The following is a 20,462-nucleotide window of genomic DNA, read 5'->3' as shown; positions in this document are numbered from 1 at the left end:
ACGAAAAAACTAATAATCATATTGTTACATATCCGCGGTTGATCTTGTTCGATCTGTCGGACGTCTGTTGTGTTAGCACTACGAGGTGTCCGCTATTTAACGATTACTAGGCACGAAGGACCACCTTCCTTGATCGGAAGGAAATGAATTAGGGGTGCAACTATGGGTTTAAACAAACTATATTTCGACTATGAGGTGAGACAGCGTCTAGAGGAAGTCAAGTCACGGTCCGAAGTATGGGTCGAAGAGCACTAAGTGACTTTGCTAATGTTTGACTTCTTAGAGCGATCTGCCTGGGAGAACACGAGTTACAAAGAATCTAAGCTCGGTTCTCCCCACTACGCTAAAGTCTCAACCCTACTTCGGGGGTTTGGTGGGAGGATCTAGGGGCTGGGTGCTTGAGACAGGCCCAGGGTTCGCCAAGGCCCCGCCCCCCGACTAGAGAGGACGGCAGCCGCATTGGCGCGGCTGCTGCCGAATGTCGGGGGGCCGGATTTGAAAGTACGCCGCCTCTATACGGAGGTGGTGCGGTCTATAGCCCTGTATGGGACCCCCGTATGGCACCGCTCGCTCGAGGCCAGCACGCCCAGCCGCAAACTCTTAGAAAGAGTGCGGCGGCGGCTGGCCTTGCGGGTCATATGGGGATAACGCACCATCTCCACCGAGGCGGCGGGACTCCTCGCCGTGATTCCACCCTTCACTGTGGTGGCGGCGGAGCGGGCGAAGCTATACCACATCGCCCGCTCCTTCCGCCGCCCGCCGGGGGTGGAACTCACGCGCGGGGAGGAGTTGGAGCTCGAGGGCCGGAATCGCCAGGCCCGGACGGAAAGTCTTTCGGAGTGGAGGGCGCTGCTAACGTTTAAACGGCAATAAATTTGTTAAATAAAAAAAAAAAAAACAAAAATAGCACAACCATAAACTTGGAGTCATTTTAACGCTCGAATCCTTTATCTTCTCGATCCATCGTTCATTTTTTTAACAGATCGATGCTTCCCTCTTGCAACGACGTACAAAAACGTCATTTGGAACAGCGTTCTATTTTATTAAACATTACCGTACGTCGTTCTTCCATCAAGCAATCAACTCGATATCGTATAATCCGTTAATTACGGAATCTTCTTTTTCCGTCGTGAATTTAACCAGCAAGCAATTATTATTGGCACCAATTTCTCTACAAATATGGAACCCAGATTGAAATCAAGAAGTCAAGTATTTGAGCAACGTATTTGAGCAAATATTGAAGGGAGCCTGCTGAATTCCAGGAGATATTCCTGTTTGAATTTAATATGAACAATCTTGGCTATCGAATACGTATCCTCTCAATTCGCACGATAGATTCTGTCACTCTCGAGTGCATTTGTTTCCACGAAATTTTGAACGATGCTCTTTTGCACCTTGCGATCATTTATTTTCGCCGAACGTAAACATCTATTAGAAATAGCTATTGCAAGTTACATGTCCGAAGATATTTAACATAGATTGTATTATAGTGTTATGTAAATTACTTCGTGCGTCACTGCGCACAGATAACTGTCCAGCTGTGAAAATGCAAACAGTGGATCAAAATTGAGATAACTAGCATTTGTAAAATCTTTAGGAAACCTAATTAAAATCCGTAGCTACTGATAAAGCACGTGTTCTGCGCCAGGCAGATCTTTTAGAGGAAGTGACTTTCCTTGATGCATTTACGACAGCTGTTGACTTTTGTTATCTCAGAACGCATATATCGCTTCTCTTCAAGTTGGTTAGATGTAATAGTTAATACATTTTTATTTTATGTCTCCCGAGTATGCTGTACTTCCTCCACTCTTTCAGAACGTACAACAAGTTGTTCTGAATAATCTACTATTCTGGGATCATAAAGCGTAGAGTGTACTATACAATGCACCTGGAGAGGTCTCCGTAACAGGAGGGCACCATGTGGTATTTTGATGCTATGGTCAGCTTCTACCATGAGCGCGCTTCTAATTATACAATACAAGTTTGTTATTTGAAGCAGTGAACTTTGTTTTAAGCGAGAATATATTAATCCGTCAATGAATGGCACATTTTCCGGCAATAAATCTCTCAACGATAAAGATCGAGGTCAACCATCGTAAAATGCTCCTACACATCGTGCATGTGACGTCTCCTCAGCTTTTAAATCAAATCGGCACGTGCCGACAGAAGACACGAGCCAAGCTCTCTCCTGTAAAATCAATGAAAATAAAAGTGGAAATCTAGGATGTTAAAGAAAATTGTTATCTCTTCAATTTTCATTTAATTGATTTAATGTTAGACCAGTATCTAGAAAATTCTGATTTTTAACAGAACGTTGTTGCATATGCCGTAATTGAGTACATATTTTGCAATGAAAAAATCATTGGGATGTATAAAAAATCATGGTGCAACCGGAAATTGACAGGAAGACGTAAATAATAAAATTAATAAATTTGTTTAATATGATAATCGAATTTTGTTCATCGAAATATTATTGTAATCAATATACCTACCGTTGTTACAATGTAGTTCAGTAGTATATCGCATAATTTATGTTATTGAAAAGTATACTACTAAACTAAACATTTAAATTAAAGTCAATGGAAATTTGTAAACGGAGAAAATAATTTACGATTAAAATGATTAATGTACCGTTAATGTTTGACAAAGATGTAAATAAAAACATCAGTACGTCTCTTTGTATTGAAATTTTATACTAGTAAATATACTGTTGCCAAAACGGTTGTCAAAATAAAATAACGCTATACCAGCTGTCGTATAACAGCCGATGTACACGTACATAAGCTGAAGGATTTAGATTTGAACAAATCTCCTCGGAAGTATCGACATTGAAAATTTATTTGTTACACGCTGCGCTGACGGAACGGAGTTGTAGAATTTCTATCAATCGGAGATCATGACAGTCGAACAAAAACGACCATAGAAATGTGAATGAGAAAAAGTTACTTGAACCAAGAAAATTATTTTCATTTTTTCCGCAAAAATCTGGTATTTTGAATTACACGATCTAGTCATTTAAACTCCGTCAATTTCATTTCATTGTCCAACACTGTAAATGTGAAATGGCGGAAAAACTTTATGGTACTTAGTAGAAATTTCACATTTTGTTTTCTGTTTAATAAAAAAGAAAATGATTAGAGATTGTGTAATGAAAATTGCTTGAGAGTAAAATTGCATTCTTGTTCTCGTACGAAATTTTTGAAATGAATTTGCATGCCGATTCGCAGTATAAAATTATTTTCCAAGCCCCGGACTATTACTCCTGATATTCAGATTTCGTGCCGATGTAAAATGGACGGAATTACTCTCTTGGCAAGGAGTGGATAGACATCAATTACAAACAAACTTTCGGGGAAGTTCTGATTACTAACATATCGAAAATGCGGAAAGTTCATAATATGGAGCTATGACGGACGATGAAAGTATGTGGACACAATACCGGAACTAGCGTTCAGCGAATTAGAGAGCCGAGTTACGAAAGTTGCCTTTGTGTCACAGCAATTCTGAACGAAGAGATGTTTGCGTGCGTTTTATAATTGAATTATACTGTGGCGGCGACAAGCTGGCGCCACGTCTCCGCCATGTGTTTAGTTTTAAGAAAGTATGTTTGTACGAATGAATATCGGGTTGCGTGCTGCGCGATAGCGTCGAGTGGATGTTTAGATGACTGGGTCGAGTGTCGCGTAGGGTGAGCGTGTTTAGTTTAGTTAAGAGCGAATGCAGACCGTGAGAATGAAGAAAGAGGGATTGTTGTGAGGATGCGTTAGCGAGCGAATGGTTAGTTCGTAAGTTAGTTCTGTAAGAGAATTCGTCGAGAGCGGACACGCGGGCTACGCGGGTGTATCGTCCCTCGCACAAATAAAACTCTAGTCCAACCACGAGCTGTACATGCTGATTACCCGTAACCTATCCCGACCGTACTCACCGTCCACAATACCTTCTCGTACATCGCGGATGGATGCTGTCCCTTTAACTGCAAAGATCAGTTGCAGATTCCCATAACTCGTTTTTACTCCCTTCTAAATGTTACAAGATCATATTCGTTCAGATTCGCCGCATCATAACTTGCGCATGAAAAGATTAGTTAACAATTTCTTACAGAACTACTTGTAGGGCCTTGGTAATCGTAAAATAAGAAATCTGAAATCGATCGTGTTGCGGATGGATAGAAGAGTTTGTTTGTAGCGCAAGGGTGGCGATTGTAATGTCGGCTGCCCGTATATTATACGATTATTGTAATTGCCAGTCAAAATGAATAAATGGAAATGACCGGTAAAGACTTGCTTGCTTCGAGCTCACAGCTTTGTTTTGGCTAGAAGAATTTTTCACCATGTAGTCCAAAATGTGTTGCAGTGCCTTATGCAATTGTTTAAGATGATTTACCGTTTAAATGAAATATATTATAATTGTTTAAAAATAGTTTAATATACTGTCAAGGAAATCGTCTCGAATGGTAATCTTGAAACGTTATTAGTCGACGAAGCTGTTCAATAAAATGGCATTCATAGCAAACACGTTTCTACATGAAAGTGGTCGATTGCCATGTCACTATGTTTCCTCGCAAGAAAGTATTGTAGATCTGCCCTATGAGATTAAAAACCGATACTTTTGACGTTAGTGGTAAACAATTCAGACGACTTCAGGAAATGCAAATAAACGATCCAAGCGCATTCAATGAAACGAGCCAGTGCGGGTAAACAAAATATCCGGGTGCTAAGCCTGTGGTAGATGTGGTAGCTATCGCTCCTATCGGACTAATCAACTCTGACCTACATACCTTAATTTGTTTATAGCTACTGGCACAGCTTGTTCATTCTACCCTATAGTGGCATTATTGGACGAACGCTGTCCTAAATTGTTATGCGTTAATTCCGCGGTGATCGCGACCGATCCGATGAACAAAATTTGTTGACGACATATTATTACTAGACTGTGGATCTTTATGCAAAATAAAAAAATTGTCCCAAAAATGTTGTATTCCCTTGAAAGGGGTAATTCCTAGGTCATTTGAAGAAACTTTTTTCTTTTCGAAAATGCTCTCCGCGGCTTTGTTAAGGAGTTATTAACGAAAAGCACGGACCAATCAGAGCGCAGCTATAGCGGACGGATTCCGGCTCGACCAATGCCAGCGTCACGCTCGGCGCAACCTGCCGCCATGTCGGTGTCCTTCTGCTGTTGTTGCGTCCTGATTGGTCCGTGTTTTTCGTCGATAACTCCCCAATGAAGCCGCGGAGAGCTTTTTAGAAACGGAAAAAGTTACTTGAAATCATCTCAGGAATCGCTCATTTCAAAGCGAATGTTCCGAATTTTTGGGACACCCTGTATAATTTCTCGGTACAGTGTTTACTCAATATATGTCCAAAACACGGTTCTAGCCAGGGACATATATCGGACAGGAGATACTATTCTTTGATCCACGCGATCACACACTCCTCGGCTAGGTCTCTCGACCTCTTGGTGGCAGTGAGGATAGTTTTGAGACTTTTATCGGCTATATTGGGACATATATAGAGTAAACACTGGATCTTCAAGGCGAGAACAAGGTGATCGACATTTCCAAAATGGAGTTTTGAAATGGAGTGAGTTTTCCGAAATGGAGCTTGCATGATGAAAAGCACGGCTACTGTTATGCCGCGAAGGCAGATTTTTTCCCATTTTGTATAGAAGGGATGTTTATGGCCCGAGCGGCTGATTTCCGCTATTCTCAGGGAGGTTTTACCAGTGGTAATTTCGGCCGTCCTCGGATTAGTCTTGGAGTCAAGCCCGGCAATCTAAGTTATTAGGGACGTTTGTAGAAAAAACGTGCCTTTGCAGGGTTCTGGCTCTTCGCTTAACGGCAATTGACGGGTCATAAACCTCCACGTGCAAATCAGCTGTTTTCAACTCCGAACGCGAGGGGGCCCTTGGGCTCAGGAAGGGGCCCGGGAAAGGCCCTTTCCCTGATCGGGAAAGCGACCAGACCACTAGTTTTCCAGGACCACATTGGTCAATAATGTTTACGGCCACCAAGGGTCCTCGGGTATAAATAGGCTAAGGACACTGCGATCGCGGCTGTTTAAATTTCACCACCAAGAATCGCAACACGGAGACAATCCTTGTCGTTCCCGTATACCTAAATTAGTAAACCAGATTCCGTTTCCTTCAGTGTTTCTTAAGTTTTATTACAGTTACAAGTTTCTTGATCCTAAAGAACTGTCATTTATTTATCCCCATTCGGGACGCGTATACTCAACGGTCCGCTAATACTGTCGGGCATTGAGACAACGCATGAACTACTTATTACATTTAGCGATGCGTAATTGACATGAATAGACAATTAAAGTGTATTACCGGATTTCGGCACGAGCGAAATCTCTTCGAGGAAGATCGTCGATTCGTTTTCGCTCAGTCGTTTCCAACTTGTATTACGTTTCTCGTCAACGTCATAGCGGCATCGTCGTTTCTGCATCCTACTCTAAAATTTAAACGCACAGATCTTTACGAAAAAAAAAGAAAAAGAAAAGAAGACCACTGCCTTTGCTGTTGCTCGAACAGTGTTTCGATTAAAACTCTGCGACGAAACGACGAAATTCGCGTTCCGTCGCGAGCTCGCGAATCTGACCCGCACGCGAGCCAATCCGTGGCTGGCCCCTTACGCGAACCAATCCGCGAATAGACCCGAGCGCGGACCAATCCGCGAGCGCCGACGCTTCGCGAACTCTTCGCGGGGGGGGCGCGCTCTCCGTAGTCCTGTGGGGATTTTTAGTATGGTCCACCACGTCTCCCACGACTCCCAACATCACGGGTCGCCAATGTGGGGATTTTAATGGTGGTGGAGGCGCACAGGTGTACGCACTGCCAAGTTCCGACGGTCCTCCACGCACGTGGGGACTAGGAACATAGATCTCGTAACACACGAGAGATTGGGGTCACCAGTGGCCAGAGGCCACGCGTTCTCTAGCGAGAACGCACGAAATATATGTCCAGACGGACTGTGTTCAATATGGACACGCCACGTGTTCGCGGCAAGGAGGATACAGGTTAGGCACGTGAGGCCCACACCTCACGAGTAATACACACGTCGGATAACGACCGAATAACGAGGTTTATTAAAGCTCACGGCGAGAGTTCGCGATGACAAAATATGTCGAGCCGGCAGTCCTGCGGCACCACGCCGCAGGATACACTTTACGTAGCAGGGACGCTATATGCGCAGCGTATTCTCACGACGACGACTCGGAGAAGAAGAAGAACAAGGCAGAGACGGCAACGCGCTCGTTGCCGCTATCGCCCGGCCGCGCAGGCGCAGAAGCGCTTAACTGCGCGGCTGTGTCGCCGGCCCCACAGTCCTGTGGGAAATTCCTGGTGTCGGACACCAACACACCGAAGTGGGAGTTGGTATGCGTTCCGACGGTCCTCCACGGATGTGTCGGACTGAGAACGGAAACATCGCATCAAGCGAGGGATCGGGGTCACCAGTGGCCAGAAGCCACACGTTCTCTGCTGAGAACGCACGAAATAACCCTGCCCAAGATGGACGCGCCACGTGGCCGCGGCGAATAGGAATTTGGTTAGGGAACGAGGTCCACTCCTCGTGAATAACGTACACATCGGATAACGACCGCAGAGACGAGATTTATTCAACTTAACTCGACAGGAGCAAAGCGATACTCGATGGCAAGTCGCGGCAGTTACAAAATGAAAACCCGGCACGGTCCAGCGGCACTACGCCGCTGGAGTCAGAAAGAATACAGAAAGATACACGTCTATATGCTACGACGATTGCACAGAGAAGAAAACACACGTCTATATACTACGACGGTCGTGCTGAGAAGAACGGGCGAATCGCCGGCGAGGCGCTCCTCACCGCGAACGCGCGGTTAACGCAGGCGCACTAGCGCATGCCCTACGGCACATGCGTCTAGTGCAGCCATCCCCACAGTCCGCGCTTCGCCAATAAATACCGACACACTCAGAGCATACTTCTCTGGCCCTCTTCGCTGATGATACAGCTTTAATAGCTGCCTCTCTCTTCCACCTCCGCTTAGTGAAAATCCTTCAAGATCATCTCGACCTCATTGGTAAATTTTTCAACAACTGGAAGCTCACACTGAACAGCTCCAAAACTCAGGTCATTCTTCCCTCCAGAAGAAGAAAGTATCAAAAGAAAGATCTAACTAGATTAAGGATTAATCAAGATGAGGTTGACTGGTGCGACAAGGTCAGATACCTGGGCGTGGTCTTGGACTCTGGAATGAGGTGGGCACCAGCGGTTCTCGACAGAAAAACGAAAGCGGTGGCAGCCCTTGCTGCGGCCAATGTACTATTTGGCAAGAGATCCAAGCTAAAAATTCATCTGAAAATATTAATCTACAAAACTGTCTCATCTCAAAAACACATCTCATCTCCTTACAGAGAGTTCAAAATAAAGCAATCAAGACTATCCTTAGCTTGGTAATGGATCACCCCACTACAGAAATTCACATAAAATCAGACCTTCCCATGTTAGACAAGGTTTTTCATGCCCTGGTCAGTGGGTTTAAACCAAATGATCACCAAAATCCCTTGATACGTCAAATAGCGCTGTTTGGGAGAGACCAACTACCTTATTCCCCTAGGATTCGTTTCCCTCTGGCCCTATCATCGATACCTGCAGCTCCGTCCACCGTTCCGGCTCCTGGCCCAAACCCGACCGCGTCGGTCTACGGAGGTCTACTACAGCTGCTTGACGGGCCTAACGTTCCGTAAAGCCGTAGTGAGCATTAAGGGATAAACGGATGGGCAAGATGACACGTCGACTCATGGACCCGTGGACTCATCCTAGGACACAGTACCGGCTAGCAACCAGCTTCCCTCGGGGAGTGAATTGCTTACCCTGAAGCTGCAAACTCTTTGCAAGCTCTATCTATAGGTTTTTTGTAAATTTTCTTATAATTCACCTTCACGTTAGCTCACGCTAAACACAATCTATCAATTGACTACCCGATATATCCTTCATGTTTAAAGGTTAGAGAGCCTCTGTTCTAGGTACCTTTGTAACGGTGCATGCCTCGTGCGAGCCCTCCCCGGATTGGCTCAGCGGCCAGGGTTCTTTGGGGAGGGGGAACAAGGTGATTAAATGAGAAACGCTGGGTTAATAATAAAAGAAATGATAATGGTTTATTTTAATTAATCTCGGTGGCCGGATTCCCCGTTGGTCCGGCGACGGGGTCTCGGCGGGAGCCTGTCTCTTGGCCGGCCTGGTTACAAAGAAACAAAGAAACAAAATAAACCGTGAGTGTGGACACCCGGTAACGGCGCGGACCTAGCTTAATTACTGTCGAATAACGCGAGCTTAATCCTAACCGATAGAATACCTAAGTCTAACGTACTTATCTACTATTAACGTGGCTTAATCATACTGTGGCGGCGACAAGCTGGCGCCACGTCTCCGCCATGTGTTTAGTTTTAAGAAAGTATGTTTGTAAGAATGAATATCGGGTTGCATGCTGCGCGAGAGCGTCGAGTGGATGTTTAGATGACTGGGTCGAGTGTCGCGTAGGGTGAGTGTGTTTAGTTTAGTCAAGAGCGAATGCAGACCGTGAGAATGAAGAAAGAGGGATTGTTGTGAGGATGCGTTAGCGAGCGAATGGTTAGTTCGTAAGTTTAGTTCTGTAAGAGAATTCGTCGAGAGCGGACACGCGGGCTACGCGGGTGTATCGTCCCTCTCGGAATAAAAATTCTAGTCGAACCACGAGCGGTACACCTTTAATACCCGTAACCTATCCCGACGGTACTCACCATCCACAATACTTTACACGCGGAGCGTCGGTGTCTCCGGTACTGGTACTGGTCTCGGTGGTCCGGAGTATCGCGGTGGGCGCCGTCCGTCGGTGGACGACGACAGAAAACCGGAGTCGGGCTCGGTACGGTACGGCGGTGCGCGGAGCGCGGGGCGAGCCGGGCTTGCTTTGGCGTCGGCACGGCGATCGGGCGCTCTCGGCGCGGTCCCGAACCCCCACGATTCTCGTCGCGCGGTCGCCTCGGCGAGATGGTCGTAACGGCCGCGGCCCAGCAAGAGATCGTGAATTGGTGACGTTTCCTGCGTCGGCTGGGCTCGCGGGGCGCGGAGAGGAGGTGCGGGATTCGCGGAACGCTCCGTTTGTCGTCCCCGCGCGGCCGCGGCTCGAGTACGTAGACGCAGACGTAAACCTAGGGTCTACGACTCGAAACCGGCGAGGTCGCTCGTCCCCGGTAGTGTACCGTGAGACGAGCTCCACACGCTGCTGCGGTGCTCTGAAAAGAGCAGGCCGTCGATCGACTGCCTCCCAGAACCTATTCGCGGTCTCGGTTTCGGCGTATGGGACGTAAACCCACGTACGCCTCGACCGGTCCCAGCGCTTCGGCGTGTTCGCCCGATAGTAGATCGAGGCTAGCACGATTCCGCGCGGCTGCGAGAGGATCTGGGCTCGGGTGTTCGCCCGAGAGCTGCTCCAGACCAACTCGGCTCTCGGGTGATTTCGTCGCGATCTTTATAGCCGGAGCGCGGACCTCGTGTGCTCGTTCGCGAGCCTTCGGCGCACGTCAATTGGTCCGCGCCCGGGCCGGTTTCGCGGATTGGCGCGCGGCTGGTCCTAGTCGGTGATTGGTGCGGGCCTGGTCGCAAACTCGCTCGCAACGAGACGTATGTGTCTCGTTGCACCTTCAACACCCAAACCCTCAGATTAGATTTCCAGGTTAATCCTGTCTAAAAAAAAAAAAAACGACAGAAGCGGAGTTGGTTTGGAGCTGCTCGTGGAGGATCATCTCCGAGCTCCAGACCACTCGCAGCCGCGTGTAAACGCGCACCCTACGGTCTCGTCCGTGCGTGTGCGTGAGCACGTTGGTATCGGTGGAACGCGTACAAGGAATCGTCCGTGTGCAAGCGAAAGCGATACCGCGAGCGAGTCTCGAGTGAGCAGTCGGGCGAGATTAGTGCTTCCGAGCATTACTACGCGCCGCGCCTCCGACCGTCTCCCCCCTGCCCGATTCCTGATTCCCGAAATCCTGCGAAATCCGCTCACCGGTCCGCGATCAAACCTCGCGCATCGCCCGCTTAGTCCTTGTCCGGCCGCAGCCGCGTTCGGAGCTCGTCCTGTGGGTTCGTCCGCGAACGAGCAACGACGCCGGTGTCGGGGAGCCCGTTCTCTGGGTTCGTCCGGGTGCGAGCAAGCCACACCGCGGTCTGACAGAGGACGACGGGCTAGGCGTCCCGCCGGTCCGGATACGAGGCCGATTCGCGAGCTCAACCCAGCGCAGGAAACGAATTCACTAAGATCTCGCTGAGCCGCGGTGGTTCCTGCCGTCCAGCCGGAGATCCGGAATCCCGGGCCCCTCCGCCGTTTCCAACCGCCGTTTTCACGATTCTCCGCCGTTTCGCGACTCTCGTCGCTCCGCGTTCCCGCCATATAAGCGAGTCCGATCGCTCCGTTTTAAAGCGAGTCCGTTCGCTTCGCGCTCCGCCGTTTCCGCGATTCACCGCTCCGCGTTCCCGCCGTGAAAGCGAGACCTGTTCACTTCGCGATCCGCCGTTCGGGACGTACCGCCGCGCCGTCCGTATTCCAGAGCGAGTCCTGCTCGCTTCGCGCTCCGCTCCCGCGATTTCTATTACCCGCGTACGATAGGTTTAAGCTGGGTTAAGAGTAGGGTTAAGTTTTGTGCATTAACGTGTCGTCCCCTCGCGCTGCTTACAGCCCGTCGTCTCACCGGAATCCTCCAGCAGGACACTCCGTCCTGCTCCAAAGCACCGGGGGCCAACCGTCGTAAATAAAGTCTACATTATTTTCCTTCATAAATCGTTTCCGTTTATTTCAACCGCTGTCCTTTCCGCCGACCCTGGCGACTGAGCAAATCCAGGAGAGGACAGTACTACCCAACCTTCCTTCGCGAGTAAACGCTTGCGTTAGAAACGCTCCCGTTACAACTCATGTACGAAATACCATCGAATGTTAATGAAACACTTTCCAAATCGGTTTCACAATATCCCGTTTAAATAGTTCCTACACACTAGAAACGTACACAGGGTGTCTCACGCAACTGGACCAGGCTGTATCTCCTAAACGATTGGAAATAGAAGGAACTGTTATATATCAAAGTTACACGGTATCGAAAGTCGTATAACATGCAAACAACTTCACGCACTTCGGTGCATCGACGCGTCTAAAAAATTCAACAGTCCCCATTTTTTAAAATGGATATCTACGTTTTCGACTGGATCGATTGACGCAGTTTTTTGTGCTCTACATAAAAGTACCGACATACTTATGCCCTGAACTTGTTCGTTAGGAAGTTATCGCAGCGAAAAGTTTTCTGAATTGTTCCGGTCCGCCGGCGGATTTTGCGCATTTATGAGAAAACTGAGTAGAAGAAAACCGTCGAAAGTTTAGCAGAATTGGAGTACGTGTAATTTCTGACAGCTTAAAATCATTGGAAAAAGAAGAAAATTTCTATTTGACAAGGACAGAAGCGAAAGCGTGAGAGACAAGCTAGAAGTCGCCTATCGATTACCTCTAACAACGATGACAGTTGAAGAGGCCCAGGAACGCTTGCCGGAACTTTCTGTGCATGAAATAGTATGTGATGAGATGGCAGCAGCTGGAAACATAGGCGAGTAACTGGACCAGGCTAATGCCCGTGCTTCCGACCACAGAATCTACCAATTGCGGGGTGAAAAAGTGCCAGGTATTGATCACGTACAGCGGTGTCCAACAGATGAAGAACTCCAGCACAATTACGAACAGCATTCTGATCACCTGTAATTCATGTACGCCGTTAGAACACTCGCCAATCGACTGTTACGTTCCGCCGAGCCCTCCACGAAACAGCAACCCCCGACTCGCGGGTTCTCCGTTATCCAGACGTTCTCGAGTTATCGGGAAAGTGCATTCCTTTCGATCAATTGAACCGCTAAAAGCTACCTTTTTAATCCATTTACTACTCCGACGCCCCGAGAAGTTCTCCCGACTTCAAAAGTTTCGAAAACTCACAACTCCCCTTTGTATTCTTGTTTGTGTTTTATGCCGACGTTGTAACCGTAATTTTAAAGTGATCTTAAGATATTGAAATTAACATCATACTAATATCGAACCTTTACCACTCGGTGGTGGTAAGCCTAGTTATTCGGGTAATTTATTCTAATTGTAACATGTTATTGATCAAGCTCTTCGACAGTGAAATGCCAAGAAGAATAATATTAAACAATTTTTACCGTTAAGTTTATACGCTAAATGTTCTTTATTTGCAGTATTTACGGAGATAATTCACGGGTTCAAAGCTTAACTCGTTAGTTCCTGCATAACTCGTTTCCACGGAACTTTTATTATACAGACTCTAAAATACCTGCTCCACGGGAACGCTTTTTAAAACAGTTTCGATAGACAACTTTTCCTTCCGTGCAAATTCCACGGGAACAGTTCGCAGAGAATTTCTTTAAAAATTAATATACGTCAGTAACGGTTGATTTCAATCCTTGACTTTTACGGTTGACTTGCATTTTCGAACTTGTGGGGTTACTTTCGCATAGGGTTAAATTTTTTCCATGAAAATCAGTTAATAATGGTATATATCTCATTTTTAATATTCATTATGCTTTAAAAATAAGCATAATTCATACAAGCACAGTAATTGGCACCCCCAAAATCAAGAAGACGAATTCGGTTTATTTGTCGGAGGTGTACAGTGTGTCTCGGTATAATGAGAAAGAGACGAGCATGATATTTGTGAAAAACTTGATTTCCATTATCACGGAGCGTATACCTATGTACAACATCCTAATCTGGGTATTATGCACCTTTTTCTTGGCCTGGATGCGCTTGCCCGTGTAATTGCTACGTATTGCATGTTGTTTGCTAAAAGGAGAACTCAACCTCTGCTGTTCCTCGTTAATAGTGCCGGTTGCACCTCTCGTCAAATGGCTGTTTCCGTTGATCCTGATTTGTGTCCTTGTTTCAAGAGGAAACTCTGGCCCTTCACAGTTGCTGTTCGGAATTTTAGAAATCCTCGATCTCGGAATGCAAAGCTGTATAGAAAAAGAATGAACTATTGCTGTAGTACTCGGCACAATCATTAGCAAGGACAAAAAGTAAGATATTTTACAAATCTTCGCGAGCATCGAATAATAATTTAAAAGAAATTTAACAATCATTCTGCATAATTAATATTATCCATATTTTTTTGACGAATCAATATTTTGAGAAACTGCTCGAGTAGTTAAATTTGTTATTGAATGATCCACAATCCTTGTGTGTGTTTTGTTCAATATTATTTTTTGGGGTTAGAGAAGTAGAAAATGAGGGATTAGAAAATTAGAGAATCTTTTTAATCATGTGAATAGTATTTCCCGAAAAATTTGGGCCAATGAAAAATAAAAATGACTGAAAAATGGTGGTTTTCGTTAAATGGACAGTGCAGAAACAAAAGGTTATTTATGTTTAACGTGAGACTAACACCTGATGAAAACACTAATCGATCATACATCATGAGGCAAGTCCACGACAAAAGCGAGCAAACGGTCAAACGGTGAGCCTATAGGCTATGCCTGCAGCGATCGCGAGCAAATATAAAGGATCTAGCATAGTAACCATGAGCGATATGGCCTGTGGCATAATATACATATCAATTATTATGTTTATGTTTGACAAATAATGAATTTTACTCAAAGTACCGTTCCGAATAATTTCCGGCCCCCGACGGGGTTTATCAGATTGTTATGGAGACAGCAAAGTTATGGTCCAAAGGCATGGAAATACTTTGCTTCATTAAGTTTGTAGCGGCCAGCCTGGGACATCTGGTTATGGCATGGTTACTGCTTTACGCTCTTGGAACGTGACTTTGGGGATTTTTAGAAATTAGGTACGGAGTGGCCTTGTCACCGTTTTAGCTGATGTCCCATTCGTGTCCGTTCCCAGGACGTAGCACTTGTATATAGTTTTCTAGGCCCATGCCATAAATCTGCCCGGGGTCCCATCCTGCCCTTCTCTAGTTTCGCACTTGACGATTGCCAGACGCCCTGGGTCTTTCCCAGGCTCTGACAACTCTTCACCCGTGGTGAGTGGTTGATGGTCCTTGGTTCATCAAGATGGCCTTGGGGCCATCAGGATGTTCCTCGGTCCCATCTTCCACTTTCCAACCGTCCACCCCCCAATTGGTCCTCGTCTTGGCCAATCCCGGATATCTCTCGTCATCCAGGGAAGGGAGGAAAATCCCGAAGCAGAGGGAGGATCTACCCTTTCGTGGGTTCTTGGCTCGATCCTCCCAATCAATTGGCTTCCAAGCACGCTAGGGAAAACGACGTTTTCTAGCTGCTCTCCTGTACGCTATTCATTTGTATTCGGTTACGGCTCAAATCAATCTTGTAAATACAGTCCACTGCTTTAGTTTCGTTACACTTGGTCTCCTTTCTTACAAGAGGAAAACTCCCATCCTTTGTCGACTAGGCATGTGCGGGCCGCCCGATATTCGGGTTCGGGTCGGGTCGCAGAAAGTCGGGCGGGCTCGATTCGGGCGCGCGACACTTCATGACACATCGGGCTACCCGAGAGTTTCGGGCTGCCCGCTCGACTTCGTCGGGCGGGTTCGGGATGAATCGGACAAGTTCGAGCGAGCGAGTTATCACAATACCTGAGATTCAACTCTGCGTTCTTATGAAATACATAATCATAATAATTCGTAATTTTTAATATACTTGGCTTTTTTATAATTACCGTAGGTATAATTGGCAAACATATGCGTAATCTTTATTTGTATTAAATTTTGAAATAATGCACGTTACACGTGAAAAATTTAACAGACAATATTTCTGGCATTCTGACGAATTTGTTCCTCCGAATAAACTTGCATATGCATCGATAATATCATTAAAATATCCTTACGAAGTTACATACACCTAGAAGGTATGAAAATAAGGTAAATTATGGCAATTTTTGACATTTTGTGCTGTTTTTATTAACTGTAATATAACTGACTTAATATCTTGTTGTAATATATAAACTTATTAATAATATAATTTATTAATTTTCTGTCATATAATATAATATATAAACTTATTAATAATATAACTTATTAATTAACTATCATTAACCTATCAGAAGTTCTTAAAAAATAATACATAATAATCAAATGTGGTAAAAATAAATAAGTAATAAATAATGTGGTTTTAAATATAATATAAAATACATAATATATATTAAATCATGTGCGATATCTTTAATATAATATATTCATGAATATAAATAAGTATTACAATTTTAATATTAATACATTTACTTTAATTGTGATTTAACTTACTTTATAAATTAACTTATTTTATTTAAATTAAAATGTAGAAAACTTAACTTTTCAACATTTTCTGTCACTAACCGCGACAACGTTTGAGTTACTATATTTCCAGAAGTTGAAAATAAACGCTCACTCGTAACCTGCGTCGCGGGTACAGCTAGGTAATGTTGGGCTGCTAATGATAAAATTGGGAATCTCTTGCGATGGCAGCCCCAACACTCTATAATGTTGGTGTCTCTCGAGACAACGTTTTCGTTAAAATAAATTTTAATTTCGCTGTTTTTTTTTGTTGACAAATGATTCTACTCTTTCCTCTTGGTTGTTCAATGTTTTGTTAAAGAAATCTATTATTTTAGATTTTGTCTTACCTAATTCAAAAATTAAAATATAACTGTGAATTTTGAAATTTATTTAATTAAAAATGAAAAATTATAATTTTAGAATCTTACCGCTGGTATTATTATTGATATTAATATTCTCTTGATTCTGTGAATTTGGTTTATTATGTATTGCAGAAATTTGGAAACAAAATTTTTCATGAGTTTCATGTCTTTTGTTGGGTGTTAGAAGCTGATCCTTAAAGCGGGGATCCAATAACATAGCGAAAGTATATATAGAATCATTTTCTATAATGGGTTCCATACGTTCCTGTAAGTCAAATATTGTATTTGATTCAATTCTTTTCGTAAATTGTTTCATTCCGATATTCGAATAAATAATTTAAATTACCTTTAATGCGTTTCGCACTTTGTTGCTAATATCTATACATACGATATTTTCGGGGGGATCTGCTTCTTGCAATACATGCATCAATGCAATGTACATTGGGTAATATTGAGATATCGTGGGATATAATTCTCCACTCATAATCACTGTGGCATCATGCATTGGTTCCAGGATGTTGGTTAATGCTTCTATAAATGTCCACTCCTGGCTGCTTAAATTATCGGGCATATGTTCCTCGGAGAGTATCATGTTCAGCGGTGTACGTAATAAGATTAACCTCTTAAACATTCCATACGTAGAGTTCCATCTTATGTCTATTTCCTGTATTAATTGGAGCGGTGTTGAGGTGGGATCTAGTGATTTTTGGATTTGCGTAAATTTTTCTCTTGCTGTTGTCGATTTTGAAAAATAAGTTACAATTGCTTTACATTTTTTTCTAACTTCTTCGTATTCTTGAAAGTGTTTCATTCCAGATTTTATGACTAACTGAAGACAGTGTCCAAAGCATGGTATCCTGGTCCAATTCTTATAACTATTTATTGCTTTTGCTATATTTCGCCCATTATCGGTGGTAAAAAAAGCCGGTTTGTCTATATCTATACTCCATGTTTGCATACATTTTAAAATGCTGTTTTGTATGTATTTGTACGTATGCTTTTCAGGCACATGATGCAGATTCAACATATAATGTTTAAATTGAAAATCTGGAGTTATATAGTGTATTGTTAATGATAAAAAACTTTGCACTTCCCGCGATGTCCAGCCGTCCGTAGTGAATGCAAACACCGTGTTGCCTGTCATTGCTAATATAAATTTAACAAAATATAGTATTGGAAAATAAAAACGTGGGTCCAACCACGAAAAATCGGACACTTTCTGAAGTACTGTTTCGGATATTGTTCAAATTTGAATATATTGTAGTCTTTAGTGACCTATCAACCTTTCTCGGTCCATCCCATTGTGTGCGGCCGGCCGAGGCTGTATATTGCGGTGCAGTGTTCACTTCAAATAATTTTAATTTCGTCAATTACAAAACATTTTTTCAAATGACAACATTTTTAGTAGATACTCTTATGTGTTCTCTATAAGCTTCTAAAAACTCAATTTTTTCTCGTCTGTGAAGTCAACAATTTTTAAAATATCGAAAAATCTTATGAGATTCGTTCATTCATTTACTGAAGACTACAACATATTCAAATTTGAACGACAATCACGAAAAAATATTAAAAAATTAAATGTAATATATACCTGTAGATATTTCGTTTTTTATTTTTGATTGTAAATCTTCATACATTTTGGGTATGATCCTCCGTGAAAACGTGGTCCGTGAAGGAATTTCATACCTCGGTTCTACGATATTAATAAAAGACCGAAATCCAATGTCGTCCACTATGGAGTACGGTTGCAAATCCAATGCAATAATTTGTGCAATTCCTTCTGTAAGTTGCTTCGATCTACTTGAATTTTTGTCGAAGTATGCAATATTTTTATCTTTAACAGATTCAGTTTCGATTTGCGTGGTCGTGGGCAAATGAATTACACTACCATGCACAGCTTTCAAATGGCGCAGTAGTGAGCTGGTATTGCCGTATTTTAATTTAAATTTCTTATCACAAATATTACATTGTGCTTCTCCACGACCAATTTTTAAAAAATGCTGCCAGACATCACTTTTGGATCGACTAGATCGACATGTCTCCACGGCTTCACTATCATTCATGTCACTACATCCTGCGACCACGACTTCCATATCTTCGCTTGCACGGCTTTCACACATCACTACGATATTCTGAAGTAATACTGATTGCTCGAACTTTGATTTCCAACTGATCTTCCAACGAAGTCACAAGAAAAACGAAACCTCGCGGGGGTGAACATTTCCTCCACCAAAATGTAGAATGGTGAGGTTTTAGCCAATAATTACATTTTAGGGCGGTTTCTAAAATGACGCAACGCCCACAAACGAAATACGTAAAATCTGGGGATGACACTGACTCCCTTGTATTTTTTTTTTTTTTTTTTTTGAGGGATCTATAAATTATCGGGCCTCTAGCGCTATGTGTGGGTCTATGCTACGTCAAATCAAGTGCCATTGAGATTGAGAGCGCTACAGCCAGGCTAACATTCCCAAACAAGTCAGCTGATACATTCTGGGAATACTAAACATGTAAACCAATAAATTCGTCAAAGAGCCATTAGAAAGATTCTTAAAAATGTCATCGTCTACAGTGGACCGCAGTGTAAACCTAAACTCCTAAACTGAAATTTGTGCTGGCCATACAATATGCATGCATCGACATCATATGCAATGTTCAAAAAGGCTAATCTATCTACACTACAGATATTTGCAGCAAAGTTTGCAACGCATTAAAGGTTATTTAAAATATTTATTTGAATATTAAAATGGAACAATTTAAAAAAAGCGTTACATCGAATACAATACTCGACTTATAGGAATATTTTAACACTAGAAAAAAAATATACAATACATGAAAAGTCTAGTTTACAAATTTCTGCACTACATATAACGGATCAAATTCAAGAAATCAAGAAAATATTAATAGCAACAATAATATCAGCGGTAAGATTCTAAAAGTATAATTTTTTATTTTTAATTCCATAAATTCCAAAATTCACCTTTATAAATTCACCTTTATTCACCTTTTAATTTTTGTATTAGGTAAGAAAAAATTTAAAATAATAGATTTCTTCAACAAAACATTAAATAACAGAGAGGAAGGCGCAGAAACATTCGTGAACAAGAAAAGTAGCGAAATTAACGTTTATTTTAATGAAAACGTTGTCTTGAGAGACACTAACATTGTAGAGTGGTGGGGCCGTCATTGTACAAGATCTCCAATTTTATCATTAGCCGCCCAACGTTATGTAGCTGTACCCGCGACGCAAGTTACGAGTCAGCGTTTATGCTCTCCTTCAGGAAAGATAGTAACTCAAACACGGTCGCGGTTAATAACAGAAAATGTTGAACAATTAAGTTTCCCACATTTTCAGTTAAATAAGATAAGTTAATTTTTAAAGTAAGTTAAATCACAATTAAAGTAAATGTATTAATATTAAAATTATAATATCTATATTTACATTTATATTCGTGTATATATTATATTAAACATATCACCCATCATTCAATATATATTATGTATCATATTATATTTGTCTACAATTCTAGACATCGTGTCAGGGTCTGTGCTACGATCGAGTGGGACACCGTAATTTTTTGGTTATTTATTGGCATGTTTGGACCTAAGAATTCGTTACGGATTTTCCAACGGGGAAAGAGACCAGCCGTACTCCACTTAATGACAATTGGAATTGACGCATCGCAGGCCAACACTCAGCGGAAAGGCGACACCAGATTCGGGGAAAGGTCCTTGAACAAAGGATCTTTGTGCAGTGTCCTACGAGACTTACATAAGAATATGCCGCAGTCAGTAGGCGTTGCACAA

At 43.2% G+C, this 20,462-nt stretch overlaps 1 protein-coding gene and 1 long non-coding RNA gene across 2 annotated transcripts in view; one reads left to right on the top strand and one right to left on the bottom strand.

The window, feature by feature from the left end:
* Positions 1–6,448, bottom strand: part of LOC143363542 (serine protease inhibitor swm-1-like) — a 28,122-nt gene extending 21,674 nt beyond the window's left edge. Inside the window, exon 1 of the mRNA XM_076804107.1 lies at positions 6,331–6,448. Coding sequence (XP_076660222.1) covers positions 6,331–6,448 — 118 coding nt within the window. The remainder of the gene's footprint in view (positions 1–6,330) is intronic.
* A 9,242-nt stretch (positions 6,449–15,690) lies between these two features.
* On the top strand, positions 15,691–20,337 carry LOC143363541 (uncharacterized). The gene is made up of 2 exons (XR_013083846.1): positions 15,691–15,869; positions 20,186–20,337. It is a non-coding gene; the product is annotated as an uncharacterized LOC143363541 (long non-coding RNA).
* The last annotated feature ends 125 nt before the right edge of the window (positions 20,338–20,462 follow it).

Source organism: Halictus rubicundus, unplaced genomic scaffold (genome assembly GCF_050948215.1).
Source record: "Halictus rubicundus isolate RS-2024b unplaced genomic scaffold, iyHalRubi1_principal scaffold0056, whole genome shotgun sequence".
Lineage (NCBI taxonomy): Eukaryota > Metazoa > Arthropoda > Insecta > Hymenoptera > Halictidae > Halictus > Halictus rubicundus.
This window is presented reverse-complemented; position numbering and strand designations above follow the sequence as displayed.